Raw genomic sequence first — 27,320 nt, 5'->3', positions numbered from 1 at the left:
TGTGCTCAGCTCATCTCTATTTCAGGGGCGGATCCAAAGCAACTTTTTAAACATGTCAGAATGTGTTCTTTTTTTTTTTTTTCATAAAATTGCTTGGTGGAGACTTTCTACAGATCAAAGATAGTTTATAGCATTACAAAAACAGCCTTTTTGGAGAACACCTTGTGTTTTGTCTGTCAGTTGTGGTTGGAAAAAAAAAAAACTATTACTGCATCAAACCAAACCTGTTCTCCTCTTTCTTTCTGTTTTTTAAACCATAATGCTCTATTACTTTTGGCTTTGCTCTAGTTTGACTTTAAGCTTTGACTTGTGATTTTTTTTCTACTAGGCGCTCCAAAAGTTTTTAAGGATTTTTATCAAGCAGCAAAATGCATTTAAAAAAAAAAAAATTTTATCAGCAAAGAGGTTATTACAAATAAAATCTTGCATCTGTCAGACAATAAAAATGCTCCGTGGCCCTTTTTTTTAATTTTGAAGGGTGGTTCGGCCGTAAACCATGCTTTAAATAGGTCGACAATGCACAGCGACGCGTCTCATCTCTTTTTCGGCCTCTCGACGCAAAAAGCAAACCTAAGCAACGTCGACCGGAGTCCCATAAAACATGCATGCTGCTAATGCCTACAGCTGCGAGGATTTCATGCCTCGAAGTAGCCAGGGAAACGGTTACAATGGACAGAATAAATGGAAAGGCCTTAGTCAGAGGTCTCTCAAAAAGCGCATTAAGTCACTCTGTGACTGAGAAGGATTGTTCAGGGTTATGAAAAAAATACATAGCATGCCATTTCCTTTTAAATTTGAAAAAAAAAAAGAAAAAAACGTGCAGTATTGGATTTGGAAACTGGGGGAGGAGGGGATTTATTCTTTGATACATGCACAGTGTGACTCTTGGTGACTCACTGTATCCTTGAGCATAATCGCCTGAAAAATTCCAGCTTAAGGGAAGTCAATATAACATTCCTTCACAAGTAGATTTTTCAGGGAGATATTGCCCCTCCAGGTGGGTGCACTTGCAAAATCTTAATGCCAAAGTATTAGTGAGCTCTTATTTTTGTGTGTGTGTGTGTGTGTGTGTGTGTGTGTGTGTGTGTGTGTGCTAAGCCTCCTGCACACAGAGATGCGTGCACATGCTGTTATGAAGCCCTCGAGCACTAGCGGTGTCAAAGGTTACGGCGTGCGTCGCGGGGAGACCGTGAAAGCAACCGCCACGGGCCATGCCGGAGAGTCTCACCTCTTTGTGTTTGCTCTTTACCTTAATCCTTCACCACGTACGTCCCTTCAACCCACCTCCTACTCGCCCCGTCTTCTTCCCTCCCCGCTCCTCCAAAACATATGAGACGCATTAAACGGTGTCCTCAAAGACGGAGGGCGGGCGAGAGGGAGACGGAGAGAGGGGAGAACACAGGAGGATAACCCCCCCCACCCTTCCCTCCATTGTTACATGCTTTCATCTATTTTTATAAGGCAAAGAGCGGGGAGGAGCTGAGAGGCAAGACGAGTAATGGAGAGGGAACGGGTTCTAGTGGGGCTGTGGTTGTACTTTTTTGGTGCATCCCCTGCTTGGAGTCACATTCATGTGTGTGTGTGTGTGTGTGCGTGTGTAGGGGGGGGATTGCACGTGCAATTTCACTATGCCTTCACGCTTGAGCAAACACGCATATCTTCCTTTCTGCAAACCTCTTAACTATCCAATATTCGGTCTATGAGCACTTAATTAAGGATTAATAGCATATCTGCTGACTAAGACTTTCACTTTCACTCACCAGCTTTTTCCGGATGCTCGTTATGATCTAGGAACTTTACGAGGGGAAATCAAACCGCTCTCTCTAATTCCCTCAGAGACTAACACATGGTTTATGTCTCCCATATTTAAGGTTCAAATCTGGATGGTTACTGGATGCTGTTTTGTCTGGGATATGCACCTAAATCCATCTTAAAAAAAAAGGGAAATTATACACAATTAGTAAACAGGGTAACAAATGGTTTTCTACAGAGTATGTAACGGAAGAAAGTTGGAACAAAATGCCAATGTGTGGCCAGTATAAACTGTTGAAGGGACAGGATTGTTAATACGCTGATGAATCACAGCAAAAGACTTGAAATCAACCTTATTTATACTCTTGGGTAGGTTTGGTTTCAAACAATATATTACATGAACACACAATGCGTATGAATATAACGTCATTAAAAGTGACCAGGTGCTCGATACTTTAAAATATGAAAATACACCGACTTAAATACAATATCCTCATTAGGACAAGATAATACAAATTCAAAAAAGTTACATCACATTGTTTTTTACAGTGTTTAAAACAAGAGTTTTAAATTCAGCATGAAATGCTAAAATACTGTTTTACAGCAAAGTACTGGACGCTGAAATGCAGGTGACTTGTCATAAAAACTTTTTGTTTTCAAATCTGGAAAGAGTATAACCATTGCGTTCTGCATTGTGGCTTTTGTCTAATCCATATTCTCATTTAAAATGTTATCAATCCTGTCCCACTGTAAATCTGCATTCTTTAGTTTTTTTTAAAACGCTTACGATGGAATCAGAAGAAGTAGTTCTGGACCAATTGCTCCCTTCTGGCTCTCTAATCCTGTGTGATTTGTGCCAATAATTTCAAAGTTTAAATGTGCGCATGCTGAGGGATTAAAGAGAATATCGTTGGTAGGTTTCTCCTTATGTGCAAGACGCAAACGCTGTTAGCAGCCACAACAAAGCCGGGTCAAGCTGTCGTTTATGTTTGCAATACCAAAGGATGAAAAAAAAATGTGTCGCATGCACGGCTGTAAAAAAAAGCAATCTCCCCTCATTTGTTTTGTTTTGCTAAATGTTTTATGATTGTCACAGCGATTCTATTGTCAAAGATAAACTTGGCTAGCAAAATGTTTTTTGTTTTTTTTAATGATTGCATTTATTAAAGAAAAAAGTTGTCTAAATCAGCCCTTGTAAAACATTTATCGCCCAAGTTTGTTAAATAATTAATCACTAAACCATTTCTAAGCCACTGGGACTCTAGTGAACCACAGAGTCATTATCAGGAAATGAAGAAAACGTGAAACAAGTTTGTAAACCTCCGTAGAAATAGCCTGCACAGTAAACTCACTCCAAAAAACCCTGTTGACAACCAGCGCAACAGGTCATAAAAGAACACAGAGCTGTGACTAAAGCACAATGAGGTCGCACTCCTCATTTGTACAGTATGGGTGTTGGTTTTTCTCTACTAACACAAAGTCTGGGTGGAAATTGCATGCATGGGAGATTTCCTATGCAAAAGCCACTGCGGACTAAAAGAAGAACACAAGGGCTCATTTAGCAATTTGTAAAGAAAAAAAAAACATCCTGGTGATTTCCAAGATGGTTAATCTGTTTGTAGGCTGATTAAACAAAATTGTGTTTTTGAAAGGTGTTACCTCCAGTTGCCTCCGGCGTAAAACAAAGCATGTCAGAAACAGTCATACATTTGGCTGCTTCAATGTCTGAGTGGTTTGCTGCAATTTATTGAATATCCAGTCGTGAAGGCAGGATGTCTGGCCACTAGTTGACTAACCTTAGAGTTAAACACACTCTGGGTGTGTAACAGGACAATGATCTGAGGCACACCGGCAAGTCCACCAACGTCTAGCTTAAAAAAAAGAGGCTTGGAGTGGCCTAGTCAAATCCAAGAAATCTGATTGATGCTCTAAAACCCTTCAGTTTGATTGAATTTAAACACTTCTGCTGAGAAGTAGGGGTAAAGATCCTTAACATTGCCAGTTACTACAATACTTTATAGCAGCTGTAATCACCAAGGCAGGCATAACCAGTTTGGAGACGATTCATTTTTCAAGTTTGGATAACCGTTTTAAATGAAATGTGTGAATTGTAGGTTTCCAGTTTTATGGCCATTTCACCTATTTTAATTGTTGTTTATGTTTCCCGCATCTCCTTTCTTCTTAATTTCATCCATTTTGTCCATTATCAGGCGAAAATGAAACATGCTCTGCCTGTAGCAGCTGAATGTTGAGTGCTCCTTCTGTCATATACTCCAAAAGACACACCAAGGATATTCTTCCACATAAAAACGCAAACACACACACACACACGCACACACAAAGTCATTAGCTCTTCGCATAAAGCCGGCAGCATTTGGTTGCCTGTGTTTTGACAGTTTTACAGCGCTTAGCTGTGTCTTTGAGTCATCAAACCGGTCCGATTAAAGAAAAACATGATGTCAAATTCCCAAATAATGCCACGTAATTGCTGTCAATTAGCAGTAGCAGCCGACGCTGTTGGCAAAGTAAAGGGTTTTCTGAAAAAAAACAAAAAACATATCCAGTTCCCCAGAAGGAATGCCAGTCTACAGTCTGATGGAGAAAGGGTGTGCAAGCTGTTCTGTAAACAGGGACATGTGGGATAACCCACAATAAAAAATGAAAAAAAAAGAAAAAGATGTAAAAATGTTAGATATTTGTATTTGTGTAAGTATGTGTGCGTGTGGAGGGTTTTTTTTTTTCAACTACGTCACAGGAAGATTCTTAACCATGAAAGTTGTAGATGGTGGAAAAGGTCAAAGTTGAACTTGCTGAGAGCCAGGTAAACATTATGTACCAGAGAAGAACAGGAGAAGACATAACATGAACAAGTCGGCTCATACATATTCACAGACACACGGATACGATTTGCAACTTCGACTTTAAAGGTCATGAAGGCACTCAAACTCATTCTCACGTCCACAATTACAAGGCTTTTTTTTCTTTGCTTTCTTTCTTTTACAAAACCTGGTAAATGTAGACTTAAAAAAAAAAAAAAAAAAAAACACATTAATGTGCATCGGTCAGATCTAGCGCCAGCTAGCTCAGCTCTGTTGACTTTATGCATGAATGAATGTATGAGCGGCCATGGCTTGGCATTGGCCTGTAGAGCATGTCTACACCTGAATGTGTTTTATTTTATTTTCTTTTCTGAATTCTGTTTGTGATTTTAAATTCCCTGTAGTGAGGGAAAAACAACAGTAAAAAAAAAAAAAAAAAAACAAGGGCGAAAACCTTCATTGTACAGACACGTATGTGGTGCGAAGTCACCACACAGGGTGCATATGCGCGCACACGTACAAAAAACATAAAAAATTAAGGAAGCTTGGCCCACGTTCCGATAAACAAATACGTCCTTGCGGCTTGTGAGAAACAAAAAAAAAAAAGAAAAAAGGATTATTGGCATTCCTTTCCCATGCAATAGACCACACACAGCGAGAGACACGGACACCCGCTGCGTCCCAGTGCTGCACACCTGATGTTCCAACATGCTCAAGCAAATGTGACTCCCTCCTCCCCACCACTCCGTGTCCTGGTCATGCACGGAATCCTAACCGGATTTTGTAGCAAAAGAGAAGAAACTTAATGACAACCAGGAAGAGAGGAAGTTGGCTAAAGAGGGAGAGATCTGGAGAGGGGAAAAAAAAAAGAAGAAGCTGAGAGGGGGACAGGGATGGGACAGTGGGGAGGCTTTGACTGAGTGACCTCGGAGGTGTTTAATTGACTTCGACAAAGACCACCCCACTGGTTCAGACACTAGCACTACAACTGACAAGCATGTCGTTGCTAAAGAGAGAGTGGCGAGAAAAAAAAAAAAAAAAAAGCTTGGGTGCACTAAATTTTAGCCACAGCAAAAAGAAAAAGAAAAAAAAACTAAAAGATTTCATTTGGTTTATCGAACCAACGCCCGAGTCATTTGGAAATGAGCCAAATTGCAAGTCGCCGCTTCGTTGCACCAAAAAAAAAAAAAAAAAAAAAAAGGCTCAAAAACGCGCATGCCTGTGTAAACGACTGCAGGCCCTCATTGAAATCACAGTCATGTCTCCACTGCGCCCTGGAAATCCACCCCGGTACGAAATGCTCGTTTGAGCATCCACGCGGAAATGCCACTGTCAACCTTCAATGAAACCCCTCTGAAAAAAACTACAACAAAAAAAAGTATTTTCAAAAACAACATGGCTGCTTTGTAGTAGCAGAACCAACATTTACTTTTTGCACACAGTCCATAAAAGCAGATTGCGTTGATGTAACGCTTTCCTCACAGTCGGCGTTTGCAAAGCAGCTTGATGGCTTTTATAATCTCTGTCAGGTGTCCTTAAAGAGACAGAAGCTTAAATGGAGCGTTTCAGACAGCAGGTGGCAAGAGGTGGAGTCGCTATGCAGCGCGATAAAAATAAACCCCTTTTTGAACATTAAAGCATATAGACCTCTTGGAGAGACTTCCAAAAGATTACTACAAACCTATAAATGAGCGTAAAATAGGGTTTTATTGAGGACATAAATGGAATGACCAGCTTTTATCTTTGTGGGTTTTACTTTTTTCTTCCAATGTGTGAAACTTAGCAATTACTGAAGTGCATTTGTTTTATTCTGATTTGACACAATAGACCAAAGCAATCCGTTTCTTTTTTTTCCCAAGCAGAACATGATTATCAATATTTCTTACAAATAATAGCCCCCTTTACTATTACTTGTGATATCCCTAAGTGCAACGTAGTGCAAATAATTCCCTTTAGACATTGTCCATAGAGTTTGCCTGTGCAATTTAATCTCAGTATGAATACAGCTGTTCAGTGAGGGCCTTAGAGGTTAGACAGACAATATTACTGAATACCCAGCATTATAGAGACCATTGAGCAAAGCAAGTATATATATTTATGACATGGACAGAAAAGCTCAAAAATAGGTCTTCAAATAATCTAAATGCCGAAGCAGATCCGCGGCTCTGTAGTGTCCCCAAGTTTCAAGGTTGGTGGAAGGTTAAACAACTGTGTGATTTCAAAAAGCAGACAGAGCAATTCTGTTCGTGTGTTTTCCTCCGGCAAATCAAACCAAGATTCATTCTCCTTCCTCCTGCATGTTGTGTCGAAGTCATCAGAGAGCCCCTCTCCGAGACCCCCGAACGCCACAACGTAACCGGGGTGAGGTGAATGAGCAGGTAGCTTGTGTTACACTTTAATGGAAGCATAAATAATGCCGCAGTGCTTTTCTCCGGCTTCATTCCGCAAATGTGCCATGCTACTGGGGTTAAGATTGCAATGATGGGACTTCACAGTGCCCGTGTGGGGAGACTGAGAGGAAGATGAGACCGTGGATGTGACACTGGGGGATAATTTGAATACCTGCCTGCTCCGGCTGAGCAGTGATCAATCACTCCTGTGTCAACCACCACTCCCTGCTGGCAACTTCTCCGCTCATGTAACCTCCATCCCTCAGGTTTTTTTTTTTTTTTTCCCCTTGCATCCCATTCTCTATTTCACTCCTTTTTCTATTAATGTCCTCTCTATCTCCTGGTCTCTTCCCAGCCTCCTATCTTTCAATCCATTTCCTGGGCTCCTGTGCAGTGTGTTCCCTTTCACTCTTTTTTTCTTCTTGTTCCTTTAGCTTCCCTTTTTTACGTTCCCCCCTAGTGCTTTCTCTCACATCATCTCTCCAGGTTTTCTTGTTATTTCTATCTCCCTTGCTGTTGCCTCTCGCCTAAGGATATCACAAAGAGAAATAAAGGTTGAGGGCTAAGGGGACAGATGGAAATGAATGAGACACAAAACCATGACTGCGGTCACACGCGCAGAATGCACGCCCCGCTGCAAAACGCACGAGCCTCCGAACCTTTTCACAGCGCGCCGAGCCGATTGTCGGCTCTTTCATTCCTGCCCCGCTTTTAATTTCTCGATTAACAATGTGGTGTTTTTACTCCTGGCCGCGACAACGGGGCTGTAACCTTGGGGGGAAGACGACGGGCGAGCGGAGTTGTGTGCAACATACTGATTGATGGCGCGGGCGTGCGCGCCTTCCGCTGGGTGATTTCTCGCTACGCCGCTTCTCTCCGTTTGAGCGGCGACGGGCATACCAACAGGCCCCTCATCCCTGCACCAAACTTGAGGGAAATCAGACCTAAGACCAGCGCTCGCTGCCGCTCCGCTCTTGAAATATGAATGGTTTTAATTAAACAGACTCGCTTTGCCATCTGGCCCTACAATTGGGCCTGCCTAATGAACAGACTTGCACACAAACACGCGGGCACACGCGCGTGCATTATTAACCAGACTAAGCAGCCTTCCAGCGGCCGCGGCTTTGGAAACAGAGGAACAACAACAATGTGGTAATCTAGCTAGGAGCTTGAAGGAGTTGCGACATGATTGAGTGCCTTGTTGTGCCGAATGAAGGGTGCGAACGGCAGCGAGAGCTCATTTGTTTCCATGTGACGGAGCATGTGTGTTCTTGCCTCACATGTATGTTTTTTTTTGTTTTTTTTAGCGAACACTCCACTCAGTTTCCAGCAAGTATGTCGGGGGGGGGAGAAAAAAATGCTTAGTGCTCGACTACTGGGATGATGACTGCTGTGATGTGCCACTTCTCTGTCCTACTCTGCTGAACTGGCTAGCCAGCAGCACTAAATGATGTTGTTGGTAATCCACCTGTGGTACCACAAGTTTTCTCAGCAGGAGAAGTGGGAAGGAGATAGTGTGTCTTATGTGTGCGTGTGTGTGTGTGTGTGTGTGTGTGTGTGTGTGTGTGTGTGTGTGTGTGTGTGTGTGTGTGTGCAGAGGGGTAACAGTGGAGAGATGTGGAAGGCATGCTAAGATTAGCAACCAGCAGGGCATGCCATCAGCTACAATATTTATACCATCCATTTGTCTTAGACGTTCAACTTAGCGTGCCAATTAAGTGAATTCATTGATTGGCTGGTTTCCAGTAATACAAGGTCAGTTCAGACTAGTATCTGTACCACTTCGCTTTACCTGAAATGCAAAAAATATATCATTTCACCACAAACTTTCTGAATGAAAATAAACCGACGGCGTAACAAAAGCTACCAAGCTACAGTGACGTGTACCATTTGACTGATATGATATCTCTCCGCTACAGGTAACTATTTTCTTACCTATTGGCTCCCTGATTAGAGAATCAAAACTAACACTTTAAGAAAGAATAAAGGGGTTTTAAGACCTGCAAACATTTAAATCCCAGTGTTCCTACAATTTGAAATTGTTTAATGAGATGCCAAAGAACAAAATATGACAACTACGCATTTTTTTTCCTTCTTCACACACAACAGATCTGTGTAATTTGCAGTAACAAAAAAAATCTGTTGCAAATAATATCACAAATACATCCAATGGTTCATATGTGCTAACATCTTAGTAAGAAGTAGGCTTAAGTGTTGCTTTTCTGTTGTAAATACTTTGGCTCTTATGTTGTAAGTCTTTGCTTAAACATTATGAAACTGTGGCACTCCACCTTATAATAATACTGAGAGAAGCTGTGCACAGTACACTGTCATCAGAAGGAGTCACAAATAACCTGGGCAGTACATTTTTCCAAGAAAGTTTTCCCTCTTAGGCTGAAGTTCAATAAGAAGCTGATTTGCACATGTCCACACGGGATGCATTAGCTTTGCTCATCTTGGCATAGCCAGTGGCAGCCCAGCATACACGGCCATTTCAACTCCGGTTTCAGCACAAGCATTCGAAACCAAAGTGGAAGGTTACACCGATATGTATTTCCATTTTTTTTCTTTTTCTACGCGGCAAGAGAAGCAGCCCACAATGTAATGATGCATGCTATGGATCAAATGCAAAGAATCCTTGACAGTGTGACCTACGGCAACTGTCATAGCGCACACCGCATATCTGCGCTGATGTGCTGAGAAATTATATTACATCTTCAGTGCCAGGAGCAGCTCGGTTTTCACGCACGCTTCGCGCATGGAAGCGCTTCACACGCCTCACTCATCATGAAAGAGCGACGTGGCGGAGTGTTATTTTCGAGGTGTGCTTGAACTAACATGGTAGAAATTGAAAAATCCACCGCCCGGCCCCGCACCAAACCCCCAGCCCCCGCAGCGATGCAGAGATCAATAACAGAGCAGGAGCCTTTGACCCGCCGATAACGGTGTACATCTGGAAGGACTCTTTGACTTCCGGAACGGCCTAATCGGGGTGTTTGACTCCAAACACTCAGCGTTTATGAATATCTGATGAGCTCCGGGGTGAGCTTATGAATAAGTGAGGGGGACCAGCTGTGCAAAAAAAGAAAATAAAATTATATATATATATATATGTGTGTAAGAAAAAAATCAAGACTTCAATAAAGACACCATCGCTGAGGAACATATGGAGGAAAGGAGCAACACAACACATGCAGGTGCATCTCAATCAGTTAGAAACCATTATTTCAATAATCCAATTTTTAAAAGGTTAAATGAAACGCATAGAAATACATATTCTGAGCACTTATTTATGCTGGAAATGGAGAAGACACAGACGACACGACAGACACTGACACGATCCACAAGGGTGAGCCACGAACTCTCAGTGCAGAGGCTGGCTATTCGAAAGTGATGCTTCAAAGCATATCAGAGGGAAAGTTGAGCGAAAGGAAAAATTGTCACAAAAACAACCGATCGACAACAAATGTCACATCAGGAAACTCATTGTATGTCAAAATTATGTGGAAAAAATATCTGAAGTGTAACACTATCCCTGTAGTGATATGAGATGTACAACTCTAAGCTGCTTTATTGAGATGACCCATGGGTACATTTTCTGTTACTACACCAAAAATGTTTGTTCAGCAGATCTACTAACAGTATGACTTACAGCTTTTGACCGCCTTACACACCTACTGAAATAAAATCTATTTCCTTTTATCTCTGCAACATTTCTAAAGCAAACAAAGTAAGTCCTAAAATCAAAGGTTTGGATTTTATTAACAGATGCGATTATACGTTTTCAGCCTGACCTTGGTAAATGCAGTAAGGAGAGAGAGAGAGAGAGAGAGAGAGAGAAAACGAACACTCCCTGGGTGCGTTTGTGAAAAGGTTGAAAGAATAGAAGGATCAGGAGGGGGGCAGGCAAACAGTATGCCTGCGTTGTCTTTGTGTGTGTTCGTCCCCCAGGAAGCGAAAAGGCAAAGGTGGATACTCGCGAGCGAGCATTTATGTGCAGCTGCACTGGAGGGCGACTGTTCGAGGACACTCTCTGAACATCAGTCAACGGGAAGCGAGTCGGAGGGCAGAAAAAGGCGAAAATCAAAAAAAAAAAAAAAAAAAAAGGAAAGGGACCTTCGCCTTTGTCTGCATGCAAAGCAACGGCAGTCAAACGTATTGAAGCAGAAAAACAACAACAAAAAGAAGCACCTATTTGATTCGACTTCTGTGACGGCTAAAAAGTTGTAAAGGTTTGAGATCGAAGCAGAGGAAGGGAAAAAAAAGAACGCCAACACAGACGCTTTTCACCGTCCTCTAAAAACAACTGCAGCTGGAACTCGCTCTTACATTTCTGTGTCACTAATGATCCCTGTGTTAGCAATAAGCACCACAGCAAGCTATCTGCTAACTTTTGTTCTACTTCGTTTCCCCATAGTTTCCTAATTTCACAAAGGAGGCCTCACACAGAGCAAAGCAGCGCTGTGTGAACTCTGACTACAGCACATGTAGGGGAGCGCTAATGACTACAGTTAGCTTTGTGTGTGAGGCTGTAGCAATTTGCCAATATTTGCCCTAATCTTCAATGATTGCATTTTTCTGAGACTAAGCGTACGCTTTCTTGGTGAACACAGAGACTTTACAGCCGCGATACGTTAATTTTGAAAATATTTATAGTCGGGATAAAAAGCCACCCTGCTGGCTACCAGATTCCAGATAACACTGCTTTCTGGAAAGCATGAGAATTGAAAAATGCATGCCGTCCATGACTTCCATACAAACTTCCACCGTTTTGCCATCTGCAATCGCAGGGACCTACGTGGAGGGAGCAGTTTGAGCCGATCCCTCTGCAGATACCGAGCTCCAGTGGAGAATGGTGTTTCTCTTGGATGGAGGGCAGATTCTCAAACTGACCTAAATTATTTTCTCCAGCAAATCTCATCTGCTTCTTTGGGATTCTTCACCGTTTCCTCTCAAAAGATTTTGAAAATGACATTGTGGTACATGTCTGGTGAGAAAAAACTACAAATTTCATACAGACACTTGCAAAAGTAATCCTATCCTTTGATTTTTCTCTCAACTTGTCACAACGCAACTATGAACTTCAGCGTTTTTTGTGTAACAAACCAACACAAATGAATCCATGACTTTGAAGATTCTCCATACCTCAGACTTAGGACTCTGGACTGATTGTTTCTTTGCCAGACCTAAAACCTCAGGTGGAAGTCCAAATCTGACAAGGTTTTACAATTACCTGATGCTTTTTGTGTTGGCCTATTACCTAAAATTCTAAAAAAAAAAAAAAAAAAAAAAAAACTAAAACATTGAGGTTCATGGTTGCTGTGTGACAAAATGTATAAATATTCAAGCAGGGTGAATACTTTAGAAAGGTGCTGCAACTTCAACTTTAGGATGTATTTATGCCGTTAGATTTTGCTTTGTATATACAATGTACTCTGTATACAGCATGCTATTTTTGGATCTGTTTGGTTTCCAGTTTATGCTATTTTAATTCCTAGAGCGGATTTGACTGACAGGGCTGATCATGGTCGCAATCTGACAGTCTTACCACTGCTGGTGACTGTCTCAGTTGAGTCACTTAAAAGGATAGCTATACTAAAAAATGTTTTTTCATATTTCCAAGCCTACTGTAAACATGAAATTTTACAAGCCACTTGAAAAATAAATAAGTAAATACCGTCCACAAGTACACATCAAAGCCAAATCTTGAGCATAGGGTCAGTGTTCTTCCAAGTTAATAGCCAATAAGTCACTCAGTAATTCCCTAAGGGTAAAGTAATCTTTTTTTGGCCTTGAGAATACGTTTGACTTGTGACAAACCACGCAGATCTGCCATTACAAGTGTGACATCTCAATCTTTTGCCAGGGAGGATATGAATCTTTAAGCCATTTGAATATCACTCGCTAAGCTCTGGTGGAAAAGCCTCTGCACTTAGGCTTAGCACTCTCAAGACAGCTACTCCTTGTTAAGAGTCGCCTCAGACTCCTCCACTATGAATGGGACCATTACCCTCATCGCTTACTGCACAACCACTCACACACACGCACACACACATATGAACGCGCATATGCATCTATGGATATCTTTCTCTCAACTGGGGCAAACTGAATGCTTTCAGAAGAGCTGCGAGCCAAACGTGCATTGCGAATCAGTGCGCCAGTTGTCTGTATAGCTTCTAAACAATTCCGGATGAGTTCTGGCTCCCTGCTGTGCCCCTTTTCCGCTTCCCTTAAAAGGACGCAGGGCAAGATGGAGATATCTTATAGAAAAGCTCATCTACATGAGAAAGGGACTTAAATGGGAATTGTAAATTCTTCATGATGCAGCGCTGGGTTAATTTACAATAGGATAAAAGGATCCAAAATGACAAGAAAGGGGGGTTAGTTTAATACAGGATGACTTATGTTGCTCCTTTGATCAGACAAGTCTGATGTTTCTCAATAAAAAGAAAAGGAAAAAAAATCTGCTACGTCCTCTGCTGCTAGATCCCAACGCCAAAAAGCGCACCTCACCTGATGCAACGATAAGCGTGAATTAGAGACGTTTCTGTCTCTGTTTGTGGTGCTGACTACCGTCCAACGCCCCTATGGGAAACCTGTAGCCCAGTATGTGCGTGTGTGCTTCCTATGACTTAGCGGGTTCTTAACCTCCTTTCAGTGTTTGCCCCTACCATTTTCCATGTGCTCTGCCTCACCGACACTGCCATCCGGCGTTGTCCTCTCGTAGCTGTCCTCGGGCAGGGGGAGGGCGCCCAGCCGGGGGCCCGAAGAGCTCTTGCTGCTGGGTGTCTCGGATTCATCCAGGCCACTGTCGTAGCAGCTCTGCAGCGATCCCTGCTGGTGAGGGTCCTGGGGCTGGCTCACCACCGAGAAGGTCACTCGACGAAACGGCTACAAGAGAAACCAAACGTCCGGGGGTCACTATAATAGGGACTGTTTTTAGCTGTGTTTGTCTTTTTAGCGAGATATGATTTTGGGGAAGTCGGGGCCGCTGAAAATCAGACATGGGCTTTTCAGGAGGGGATGCCAGGAATCTAGGTGAAAAAGGGGGGCCAAAGGAGGCGCAAAAATGTATAGGCTAGGTTTTAATGGGAGGCTATTAATGGTTAAAACTACAGATAAGCTGGCCTAAATAACAACAACAAATGTCCTGATTTCCACAGGAATCAACTAAGACAGCTGACTTTTAACCAAAAACCTTAGCAATAAACTCCCACCCCCCCCAAAAAAAAACTAAGCTATGCTAAACCTAGGCAACCGAGAAGACATGGAGGCTAATGACCTCAGTGTTTTTATCAAACTAATTTGCCCACTGAAAGTAAGAAGAAAGACCTGATTTGAAAGCAGAAAACGAAACTACAAGGCTAACCCCGGACGCATACAAACAGGCAGAGCCACTTGTTGCCACGTTACCACACAAAAGGTTCAGCTAGGTAAGAGGTAGGTTCAAGCTGTCATTACATGCGGTCTGCTTGAGCACATTACTGAACAACATCCGCTGTTAGGCACTAACAGCGTATCACGAGACCGAGGCCTGTTCCTCACTGTCTCAGCCTGCTTAGTTTTCTTCCTGTGTCTCTCATTTCCCTGTCAGAAGCAGCACAAAGGCAATGGCACGGAGGAATGATAGCTGGAGGAATAAACATGAAGTGAGGAATGAAAGAACCGGTTTGGTCATTATAGCAGTAAATGGCGTAACAAATTGTTGCTGCCATTCATTAATTAGACACAAACACTGTCGGAGCTCGCCTCCGCTGCCGCAAATGTGCGTGCACCTTGCCGGACTGCGGATCCATCCGCTCGCAATCCTTCTCTTCCCCACTGTCACCCGTGTTTCCTTGTTCAATCATGAGAGTATAACATGGGGCAGAGGCTCATTACTCAAAAATGCTCTCCCCAGCACCATTGCACATTTGTTCCCTTAATTCGCTCACCTGAAGAAGATGAAACGGTTAGCCTCAAGTGACTGCAATTTAAATTGGTACACGGTAGATGGGTTTTCTTTGCCGTTCACTAGATTTTACAGGGAGAGGTATGTTTGAAAGGACTCTCTTAAAGGGGGCCTGAAACATAAAGTTCGACCCAAAGATCTCATAACTGGCAGAAAGCTGTATATCCCTAGTTGTGGTGGCATACACTGCTCAGTCAGTCACCTTGAGAGAACTCTAGTTTGGAAAAAGACGGAAAAGGGTGCAATTGTCTTCTGTGTAACTGATCTGAAAACTCTGGTAAAAGGTAAAAAAGCATGTAAATAAAGGCATCTACTGATCTGTAAATGTTAAGAAGTTGCTAAGGGCTGATCAAATCACCCTACCTTTCCAGGTATTCTTCTTGCCAAACTAAATATAAAGAATGACCGATAAGAACTATCCGCAAAAAAGGAGATCCACAGGTGCAGCTCAAGTTTTTTTTCTAGCTTTTCTAGCGTCCTGTGGCACCTAGCTGTCCTGCAGTGCCAACTCTAGCTTGGCTGTCAACGTAAACAACATGTGAACATTTGGTTGCAGCTGATCTGAATCAACCAAAAACAGACGTACATGGACGTCCAGCATTTGAAGGGCGTGACGCATGGAAGTTCTTCGATTTTTTTTTTTTTCCAACTCCATGTAGCAGTTCTGCGGCACAAACACTTCCTTCGATATAAATAGGAATGACGAGGAGACATTCACGAACTGATGTCTATTTTCTCTGTCCTCTGTAACCATTTCAGCCGACATCAAGTCTGTGTTTTCTTTATTACTTTCGTTGGATTTAATGGTGCCTGGTAGGCTAAGATGCTACGCTCTTCAGCTGCCACAAGTCGACTGTTGCTATGGTGAGCCCCCACTTGCATGGAGACACGTAGGCTGGTATGAAAAGATCAAACTACGTTCTTCTTCTACGTGTAGTTAATATAAATAAATATAGGAACATCAATTGTTGACATGTGACTAAGGTTTGATGTTTTTTTGTTGTTGTTTTTTTTATCACCTTGGGATACTTACTGTAAAAGTACTCAGCTAAGCTAATACTGTGTGAGCTTGTTAATGATTTTTTTTTCCCTCTCAGTCCAGTGGGAATTTTTTTTATTTTTTTTTTGCTCTATGCGTGTGTATGCGAAATTTTAATTTATTTATCTATTTCTCCCCAGTTCTGTTTCTCTGGCTGGCTGGCTAGCACGGCAATCTTGGCAATAAATCATGTTTCCATGTAATTACAATCAACACTCAACAAATGAATTGGTATAAATATTCATGCAGATTTCACTTGGCTAGTCAAACATTTTGTTGTATAATAGAAGCGGAGGCCAGTATGAAAAACTGATCACTATAGGTGTAATAACGCTGAAAAAAAAAAAAAAGAGTTGTGATGACACGGAAACATTTTGTTTGTTTTTGTTTGGTTGTACTGTATTTCTCCAAAACATTTGTTAAGTGTGAGGTGTGTTCTAACAAATCTTCCAGCTTGTCTAAGCAGAAAAATTGGGCTTTTTTTTTTTTTTTTTCGATGACCAGATTCAATCTGAGTGACTTCGCTTTATAGGAAAAACCAATTTTTAATGAAACACCTAATTTCACCTAATGAATTGCCAGTAACTTGCAATGAAAGAAAAGTACTTGAGGTGGAGCACAATGAGGGAAAATTGAGTTTGGGAAAAAGGAAAAAGAACCTGACAAGAAGGGAGAAAAAAAAAAGAAAAAGAAATGAACAAACAGGTTTGATTCACCTGAATTTCCTCACTTGCTTTCTCCGGAGGGAGAGCAAGAGTGAACAGAATAAAAGCGGGAAAAAAAAGCTAATTTGTTTGCAGACCAGAAATAGGGTTCACGCAGAGATTGCCAAAGGCTTTGGATTAGAATCTGCAGCCTCGATCAACTGCAAAGCAACCTTTGATCCTTCTCTTCTTGCTCTTTTAGATAAAGGAATAACATAAAAAGTTACTTTATTTCGATTTGAGATTTTATGCGAATGTCTGAGGATTGAGATTAGAAATAAAGGAAAAGGCTAAATCGTGTCGCTTGGCAAGCCGTATGAATTCACATGCAACTGTCAGGTTGTCATGACCAATTTGATTCTTTCAGTCTTTCTCTTGAATATTAACGGTAAGAGTCAATTTAGAAAGTGTCACACTCAAGTCACAAAAAAATATCTTACTCTGCCATGCAGAATGAGACCTGGCAACGGGACTTTTGCTGCTCTAAGGATGTTCAAATGTACAAATATTAACAGACTGGGTTAACTGATGAGCAATTATTGTGTTATTTTGCACGTAGTTGCTGACAACTAAACATATGATGGTCCTTTTTTTGAGTTTGTGAGTTTCCATTTTTAGTTTCCTATCCTTCTTCCCACCAGAGGTTTCTGCACTGCTCGCACGCCGGCCATTTAAGCAACGACGCAGACCGAAACACAAGCCATCTGGACAAACTGAAACGTCATCATGACTCTATCTGATTACATTTCCGCTGAAAATAAATAGCCGCAGATTCTGGAACTTTTTCACCTGGACCTGATGCTGTTTCCTTTCATAGACAAGCTAGCATTTTTTATTTTTTTATGTACTGCTTTCTTTACTTATAAGCACCCCGCCGTTTTGTGTTTACCAGATGCCAAAGCACTTCTCAGAGGTCGCGAAATTTCCCTCAGACTGACGTCCAGCTGTGGTGACCAGGAGAGAGGACTGGGCAAATTCATCAAAACTGAACAATGTAAACTAGCCACAGGTTTTATAGGGAGCTGTGGCCGAACCTCGAACCAGCCTATTTCCTGGACGCTTGAGGCAAAACACATGTGCTGCCTGTCTCACAGGTACCCGAAGCCAATAAAAACAGCGCTGCGCCAGTCGTGTCAACAGTGAATGACCTCTTGGATTTAATTTTCATTTCCCTCCCGTCCTAACAAAATGTTTGTCCTCTTTCAGCAGCTATCTGTTTTTAACCACAGCTTCTTCTTTTGTCTGCTGGTGAACCTTGGAAGGTTGACACACACCGCTCACGCATGAAACACTCTGTCTCCTTACGACGCTAGTTATGATGATTATTTGGTCTGTGCAGCACGTTTGAGGTCAAGTATGTCTTGTGGCACGCCAGCCATTGCTCATCAATATCGTACAGTGCTTTTACAAAAGTATTCACACCTTTTACACCTTTTTTTTTGCGGGACTTTTTTATTGAAATCTCCTTATGCCGTGTAAATGTAAGGATTTTTGAAATGACAAAGTTGTTGAAAAGAACAACTTTTCACAATTTACAATCAGTGGCATAAAAAAATGGAAATTGATGTTTGCAGATGCTCTTCACCCAGTTAAAAGCGAGGCAGAGTTATTTTGCAAAGTAAATTGAGAAAAACGGCAACGTCTAGATGCGAAAAGCTGGCAGATACATACACTAAACGACTTTCAGCTCTAATTGCAGTGAAAGCTGTTTTCCCGAAGTGTTTCTGTACTTTTAAGATTTTTAGCTCTAGAAAATGCTGAAAATTATTTATCTCGCCCCTTCACGTTACAGTTATGTGCTACATTGTGCATGTTATGCAGAATCCCCAATGAAACAAAAGAGTTTGTGGGCTAAAGTAGCTGTGTTTGTGTACTAGCCGGCCTGTCGTCCGTTCTCACTTGATGCATGGGTTTGTAATTAGGCCTACCTTCAACAGACCCTCCGGATGAAATGAAGGATAATGGAACTGGTATGAAAACACTGTGTGTGTAATTTCAGCTGTAAATACCTTTGGCAGATGGCAGTGACCCACTACCGTGAACCACAGGAAGTAATTGTGGCTGGGTTGGACTTGGGGCGAGAGGAGCAAACATAAACTGCAGGTCCAGTGTGTTATTGCAGTCAACCCAGAGAAATGAAGGGATGCGGAGGAGGGGAGCTTGAGCAAGCAAGATAGACCGGGAGATAAAGAGGCCAATTGAAAACGAGGGGAGCCAAAGAGAGATGGAGAGAGTGACGACGGAGGGCAGCGACACACGAGTGCCGGCATGATTGCCAAAAGTGCCAGTCGGTAATTAAGAACCCGTGTTTCATTTTTAATGGGCAACCAGGCGGTGACCTGATACACCACCTGAGACACAGTAAGAGGGAGCCAAATAGCCATGACATACAAAAACAACATACTTGCAGGGATCTTAAATTGGCTCAATCTAATTGCTTTTGCCTGTTTAAGTGCAAGAGAAAACTTGGTGCAATTCCAGGGCTGGGGAGTCGCAAAAGATATTGAGATATATTGTTACTGAAGTGATAAATGAGACAAATGCCCTCAGGCTGAACTGATGGTTAATCAATTGGAATCTGATCAAGGTGGATTCAAGTTCGATTTGGGTTCCGCCCAGCTGTGGTAAATTAGGGCGTTACGGAACAGAATGTTGATTCTTGTGGACGACTCAGCAGCCAAATAACGAGTGGGTTATACGCACAACATTATACGCACTTCACTGGAAATTGATTTGACAGACAAAAATATTGGATAATTGTGAAGTAAAATGAAAAACTTATCAATTACATTCTCTTATGGAGGGGGTCTACGAGCACAAGCTTTCAATACTTGCCATAGATTCTCACAAAATATACATTTAGGCCCAGTGGTTGTACCGGATCATAAGTCTGTTTTTTTTTTACCCATTTAAAGATTTTCTTTTAGTTCCATGAGCTCTGAGCGACTTACCTATCAATATCAAAAGTAAACAATCCCACAGCACAATCCATTTTCACATTACAATGGTGAGTTATCTTGGTCTAACACATAACGTCCTTTTGAAATGCTATATTCATGGTTAAAACTTGATCAAATGTAGTAATGTTCAGGAAATATAAACTATTGGGAGGCATTGTAGATGGTCTCTCAGGTGCCCTGGATTTATCTTTTCTTAATGTATGGTTTGGTAAGTTGTGAGATTGTCGGTGGAGGAGCTCGCTTTAGCTTTGTTAGGCGAAACTACTGGCTGAGTCTCAGGTATCGTGTTTTAGCCCGGCCAATAGCTTTGGCCCTGTCAAGCTCCGGTGCACGTCTTAATGTTCCTCCGTTTTTCTTCAACCCTCAACTCCTCTGTGCAACATTCCTCGTAGGTCGTTCCTCCCTAAGCTGGAACCTGACACCGTAATGAGGGGAAACGGGAACAACATACCAAGAGACTCCAGGAGAAAAGAAAGAAAAAGAACAAAAGCTGGGGAAAAAAAAAAAATCTGAAATGACTGTCTTTGGTCTCGTCCTTGTCTGCTGAGTTTCAAAACTGCTTTCAGCCTCGCAGAGTGACTGCTCATCAAAGTAGCAGATTACACAACAACAGAAACGGAGACAGAAGGATTGGTAAACCTGATTGCCATACTCTCTCAATTGAAATTATGTCAGCAAGGTGCGAGGTCATACGATAAAGACTGGCACAGAGCCAGATAGTATAATTTTTAAGCACCTTTAAAAATACTTTAATGACAATCGTGATGGGTAACACGCCATCTGTCAGAGTTGATGATGCTATTAGCACTCCCTTGTCGATCTTACCCTTCCGTTTTACCATGTGGTGGTTTTATGGACTGACAGAACACAGATCAATTGAATGTCCTTCAGTGCTTCTCCACTGCTTTTCTTCAGTCTTATCGATCCTTTATTGGCATGTTTGGCAGGAGAAACAGTCGGACACATGCATATGTTTCAGTGGGGCTAGGCTAACGAGAGGAAAATCCTAAACACAAACCGTATGATGATTTCACCATTTTGCCGTAAAAAGAAGCCGTTACTAGACAAAAAAAAATTCTCCTCATAGATGCTACTAGAAAACTTCCTTTCAAAGATACATTTTCCTACTTTGTCAACTTTCCTGTTGTCTTTTGCTCCTCCACGTTTTTAGGGACGTCTTTGGAAGAGAGCCACCGATAGCACTTTCCTATTAGCATTCAACCCATGAACGGAGCCAAAAAAACAGGCCCGCAGGAAAAAAAGAAGAAAAAAAAAAAGATCACACATGGTTACTTTTTTAAAGTCAGGGCTAAACTTTTAATTGCTCTTCAAGTGGCGGATTAGGCCACTGGTGTAACAGAGATACTATTCTGCTGGGATGTGTTTGAACATTGACAGAAGCTTAACCCAGTCCCTGACCTATTCTGAAAGCAGAAGAAGAGCTTTTGTTTTTTTTTTCCTTCCCTTATATTTATGAAGTGGGGACCAAGATATGTAGAGGGGGCATTAGCTAAGAGTGGCAGTGGTTTAGCTTCAAACTGACGAGTAACCCCCCTTTGTAGATCTTCAAGAACACAGTCGTCGTAAAATGGGTGCGTTGGAACGGATAGCGGGCCGCGATGAAGTAGGCAGAATGAAAGCTTCATGTTTCATGGAGGAAGTCGTGTCAACATCAGCTAAATATGTAGCATGGTCATTTTATGCTGTGGTAAATTTTCGTGGACATTCACAGCAAACAACACCCCTCCCCTTTAACTTCCCCCCTACACTCACACACACACACACACACACACACACACACACTTATTCATGACTTATGTTACATTCTCTGATTGGGAATGGATAGGAGCTTCTCCTGTGTCTCCACTTTAGAGCCTCTCCTGCTGACACAAGCGCTGGCATGCACCAGGGAATGAGTGTCAACCAAACTCCAACCCTGGTGTTGCTTACATAGTGCCGGCCTGCAAATCCTGTGATCACATTTCCTTTTTCTTTTCTTTCATTTTTTTTTTTTTGTTGTGTTATTTCTTTCTTTCTATTCTTCAATTCCTGACCTGAGTGTGTAAGTGTGACCTGTGAGAAAGAGCCATTAAAAGCGTGTGCAGTTTTGGTCAGGCAGTTAGAAACATGCAACACGAAGATGACCGTCATTAAGTTTGACCTTGTAATTATGAATTCATGTAGAAAAATAAAAAATAAAATAATGTTTTGGATTTCCAAGTCCTTGACTCCCCAAAACCAAGCCATCAGATGCAGACATGTAAAGCACACTCAATAGAAGTGTTCTCTGTAGTAATGAATCATGCCCCTCTGACAAGACAATGGACAAGTCTGGGTTTGGCCGTTTTATCAGGAGCATTCCTTGGCTCCCTGGTTCCAGTGAAACTAAGCAGAACAAAACATGTTGGACAGTTCGAGCAATCAAATTTTGGGATTATCTTGACTGGCCTGCACAAAGTCCCGACTTCAAAAACGAAAACTAAATACCATTGAAAAGAATTAAAGCAGAGACTAAGCAAGGCTTTTCATCCAACATCAGTGTCTGACCTCACAAGAGGACCGCTAGGGAAAAAAAAGGTCAAAAAGTTCAACATACATACTCCAAAACTATGTGGAAATCCTTCTCAGAAGAGTTGAAGATGTTGTATACATAAAAGATGGACTTAATGTCTCCACGCAATTGCATCTGAAGGCAAACAAGTGGACACTTTAGAAATGCAGTGCAGATCAAATAAGCCACCAAACTAATGACAGATTCTTGTTGATGGCTACAAAAAGCTGGTAAAATAATCAACATCAAAGTGGAGCGCATACATATATTTAATCCAGTATATAATATTGACTTTACATAAATAGAAAGATATCCACAGTAAGCATAAACATGTGCAAAAAGTTATTGATTTTTAATAACAGCAGTTATACGCTGTAAAAATCACTGCAGTCTTAATTTATTTATTTTTTTACTAACAGTGTCATTAGCTTTGATTTCCTGGTCCTGGCAGGCGAGCTAGTTAACAAGTTGCACAATTAGATCTAGAACTGCACGGAAAGTGTTGTTCAAGACCGACGGCCTACTACTGTCAGCTTTCTGCCCAGCCTGGGGGCTGCCGCTAACGTTAGCTTGTTGTGACACAGGTCAGGGTGTCGGCACAGAACATGACACAGCATCAGCAAGGCAGCCGAACGCCAGAGCCGAGCGTTCGTTGTTAAGGACGTAAGACACATCAGCAGTGGCAGCATCGAGTGCAGCTCACTTAGCTTTTTCTTCTACCTGTCCCACGGAGGCACAGATGGAAGATCTTTTTAAAAGCCTCTGAATGCTATATCTTATGAAATGAATGTTACCACAGAAGGAAAGGGGGGAGGGGGGGATAAAAAATCCGTGATGATATGATCAAAAGGCATGAGACAGACTGCGGAGAGAGAGGGATAAGGAAAGAAAAATCCGAAGATAAGGAAGAGAAGCCGAAACATTGTAGAGGCTTTAATAGGGCTGATAAATGATTCTTTATTTACCATCCTGAGTCGCTGATGACAGATAACCTGCATTTAGGGGATCAGGGCTGCCATCCAAACGGGCAAAAAAAGAGAGCACAAAGGGAAAGACTGGCAGAGGTTAGAGAGCATATCCAGCTTATCCACTAATGAGGCGTTCTGTTTGAGTACGATCATGCAGGCATGTATCCTTCATGTGGGATAAGTGGCGTGCGTCTCCAGCTCCCACGTCTGTTTCGGCGCGTCCTCGGGCGTTCTCTCAGAAAAACACTCGCCTCGTTTCTCGAGGACAGTTCCCGCCAGGTGGCGCGGCTTTGTCTGGATCAAATTAGGACAGAGCTGATGCTGATCATATCACACGCACGCACACGCATTCCCTTACAGGTCCCATCCACCACCTGTTCATGACAACAGCAGCATAGGACAATTATGATCCCAACAATTATGGAAACAATTACTACAAATGAGTAATTAGACCCTAATGTCGGGATAAATAAACTGACGTGGCAAAGGGAGCGGGTGAAGGAGGAAGGGAAGAGCCCAAGGCGAGTGAAGGGGAGGAATGAGTAACAGGCGAGAGGATAGGAAAAGGGAATTGAAGCAGATATGTGGAGTCGCTACAGTAAACTCTGCTGCTGCAACATAAGGATTATCAAATACCGAAATGGCTTCAGACTCACACACATACCCTTCCTGTCATGTCCCCCTTTTCCTCCATCCTCATTCATCTTCTCAACCCTGCCCCCTTATCTTCTCTCTTCCCTCTCTCTCTCCCCCGCTGCCCCCCCCGCCAGCCCTCCTCCTCCACTTTGCCTCCCTATCTCGGTCTCTGCTGCTCTCGCCCACTCTCCTGCTAACTCGCTATCTCTGTCGGGATCACGCAAGGTCAAACCTCCCCGACGTTTGATGGATGAAAATGGAATTAAGATGAAAGCACACTTTCAGATAATGAAGATATGCGGCGGGAGATTAGGAGACTCGGGGAGGCTGCCGAGGTGCCAGCCAAATTAATATTGAAATTTATGTGTGTTCAGCTCGTGCCCAGACAATCCCCGGGTGTTATTCTTCCCACCAGGGGGGGGAGCAAAGTGGAAAACACAACAAAATATGTTAATGGGGAAAGTAGAAAAAGGTGGCGGGCCTTTTCCTTTCTCCAGTTCGCAGTGTTATTTTGTCTGATGGAGTCAAATTTTTAACTTTGACACTAGAGGGGCTTCATGCAGGGAAGGCAGACGGGTGCACGGGCTCACTTAGGTGTAGCGTGCTTTACATATCGACATGTGCCTTCTCCGATATTTGCATGTGCTTTGAAAGGCATATGATCTACTTTACAGGAAGAGACACAGGCATGCGCCGGCATCTTAGAATCCGATCTTCCTCATCTCAGCAGTTTCGATGGAGGCCAGATCAGCGTATGTGTGTTTGAGGAGTGTGTTATGGAAGATAGGAGAAAAGGATAAGGCTCCCCGTGTCTCAGTAGGCATAAAAGACAGAATATCAGTCGTTCAAGGCCTCGTATCAACCGTCTGATGACTGCGATATGCACACTAATCCACATGTAAAATAGTCCTCTCCTCCGAGGCACTTCTTTAAGTGCACTTAGTTAAGAGTCTGGCTGCTCTTTTCACATTTTTTGCCTTCCATGACACTATTCCCACTGACTGGAGAAAAGAAAAAAAGGAAAGAAAAAAAACACCAAAAAAACAAGTGGTTTCGTCTGCAGCCTTATTAGAGTTCATTACCCGGTTGTAGACTGAGCAGATTTTTTTTATTTATTTTTGTTGGGTAGAGGAGATTTTGACGTTAGTTTTGGGGAGTTGTGGAATGTCGGCATGAAATATGTTCTGTTGGGCAACATAAAAGCCAAAACACAGTCAAGGTTATTAAGCAGGAGTACTATGCAGAGATAGCGGCACCATGGATGCGGCCCTAGTTGAATCCCAGATTTCTGTTTGATGTAAAATAATCCAGTCGATCTTTTATAGTTTAAAACTTGAATTAAAAGTAAATAAGATGACACAATTACAGTTTAAACCGGTATAATTGATCCCCAAGTCAAAATGATGTGTAGTAACTTGAACTAAAGTGACGGCTTCAGCCATCTTATTTACCGGTCTATGTTGATCCGAAGAAGCCTTTAACCGAAGAGACAGAAACGATGAACAAGCTCCGGAACAGACACTTCAGAGTCATTAGTGGCTTATGCTTAGCCACAGATAGGAAAATCTAACGCAGAGAATAACTGTATTATTATTATTATTAGCAGCAAACAGTTGCCTGAGATGATGGACTCCCAAGTAGACACCAACTTCAGCATTATTAGTGGCTAACAGTAAGCCGTTATAGCCAACAGTCATTGGGTGAGTCAGGTTCTTGACAGATTTCCAGTCCATAACAGGGCAACACAGAAACACGCAGGACTGACAACCATGCATGCAAACACTCACTTCTAAGGGTGATTTAAAAAGGACTGTAGGAGGAAGCCAGAGTACCTGGAGAGAACCCACGCACGTATGGAGAGGACATACAGAAAGGCCATAGACTAATTCAAACCGAGGACTCTCTTGCTACAAGGCAAAAGTGCAACCAATGCTGCAAAGAATACATCACTTTAAGACACAACTTCATGCCCTGGAGTCATAAACATAGCTGCCCCTTGCTTCACCTGATAAAGTCACAAACAGATAGAGATAACCAGATAGAGACAGACTTCATTTTGAACAGAAACATTGTGGAGTTTCAGTGTAATTAAGTGTGGCTTCAACAATATAGGGAAAAAAACACTTTAAAAGGAGAAGCTAAGAAAACTTAGCTCAGCTTTGCCCTCACCAAGCTGCAAGCTGTTCGTCTTTGTCAACGAAAACAGAGAGAGAGAGAAAAAAAATCCGGTCAAGTTACAGGAGACTGCCAACAATGAAGCTCTTTGTTAAGGCATCAGGTAAACAGGGAGAAAGCAGAAAATATCTGTTTTTTTGTTTTTTACCATCCAAAGGCTGTGGAAAGGTCAAACAGGTATGATTACTGAACACCTGTGCCTGCTCTCCGGCGAGCTCGGCACCGATGTACCAACCCGCCACCCCCCACCCTTGCATTCAATCCCCATCAACCTAAGTGTGCGTGTGCATGTGTGTGTGTTTCACCTATTGCCTTACCGGCAGCTGGTATCCAAGGAATAAAAAGAATCGTCAGCGAGATAGCCAGCGAAGGCTGAAGATGAAGGAGTGTGGTAGGTGGGAGAGTCGAGGCGGTGCATAGGGGTGGGGGTAGCAGATGGAAGAGATCCTGAGTTCAGTTGAAATTACTCACCCCCCTCTTTTCCCTCTCCACCCCCCCCCCACCTCTTCATGCTGCAGGTGAAAGCACCTAACTGTATGCATAACCCCCCTTCCCCATCCCTCCTGAGCCCCCTCCTCATCCTTCTTCTACTTCTAATCAAGAGGCAGGCAGGAACAAGCGGACGGTGAGCTTTGAGGTGGAACAGAGAATGAATGGCTGCTATTGAGGTAACCTAAGCTAACGACGGGAAAGATATCTGCTGTGTGGACATGCAAGACTGAACTCATACAGACATACACACTGTCTGCTGAAGCTTTTGGCTCATGAAGACCATAAAGGGGCTGGTGTGGGTGGGAGCGGGGAGTTTGTGTGATGGGTGGGTGTGCGTGCGTGTGGGGTGATAACTTGGAGATGGCTATTGATTCAAAGCGACACGGCCATGACATATAATAGTGACGGGCGCTAAGAATGGGCACTGCACGTCAACGTGCTCCATCCCTCGGCGGATCCGTGATGTCGGATCGCTCGGCCAGCATGCGATCGGGTTAGCTATACGTCCAATATGTCCATTTGAGATTGAGCTTGCTTTGCATACTTGTTGATTTTCTAGACAACAGAAGAGAGATGCATTCCTCTTTCTCTGTCTTTTTTCCCCCACTCCCTCTTTTTTTTTACTGCCCTCCATTCTCAGTCATTCAGCCACAGCCATTTGAACAAACCTGACATCAGAACTCAAGGCCAGAGCTGAGGCTGTCACACAAAGAGACAAAACATCCATTTAATTTGAGCTTCTGTTGCATTGCCGTTTTCTCTCTCTCTCTCTCTCTCTTTGATCTAAGAACAATGCCCAGGATTTGCCTCGAACTGGGCTCCTTCCAAACCCATCCGCTCTCTCTGTGTACCCATTTCCTGCAGAACAGGTTTTCTACCCTTC

General features: G+C 42.6%; 1 protein-coding gene across 6 annotated transcripts in view; it reads right to left on the bottom strand.

Moving 5' to 3' along the window:
• Positions 1 to 27,320, bottom strand: part of pcdh7b (protocadherin 7b) — a 129,121-nt gene that overhangs the window by 51,511 nt on the left and 50,290 nt on the right. For 2 of the 6 annotated variants that reach the window (XM_008435475.2, XM_008435472.2), the window contains exon 2: positions 13,633 to 13,852. The exons of 2 other annotated variants lie outside the window; for them this stretch is intronic. In XM_008435475.2, the coding sequence (XP_008433697.1) occupies positions 13,633 to 13,852 (220 nt within the window). The remainder of the gene's footprint in view (positions 1 to 13,632; positions 13,853 to 27,320) is intronic. 2 more of the 6 variants (XM_017310480.1, XM_008435473.2) reach the window with 1 other exon arrangement.

This window comes from Poecilia reticulata, linkage group LG18, assembly GCF_000633615.1.
Source record: "Poecilia reticulata strain Guanapo linkage group LG18, Guppy_female_1.0+MT, whole genome shotgun sequence".
NCBI classification, from domain to species: Eukaryota; Metazoa; Chordata; class Actinopteri; order Cyprinodontiformes; family Poeciliidae; genus Poecilia; species Poecilia reticulata.
This window is presented reverse-complemented; position numbering and strand designations above follow the sequence as displayed.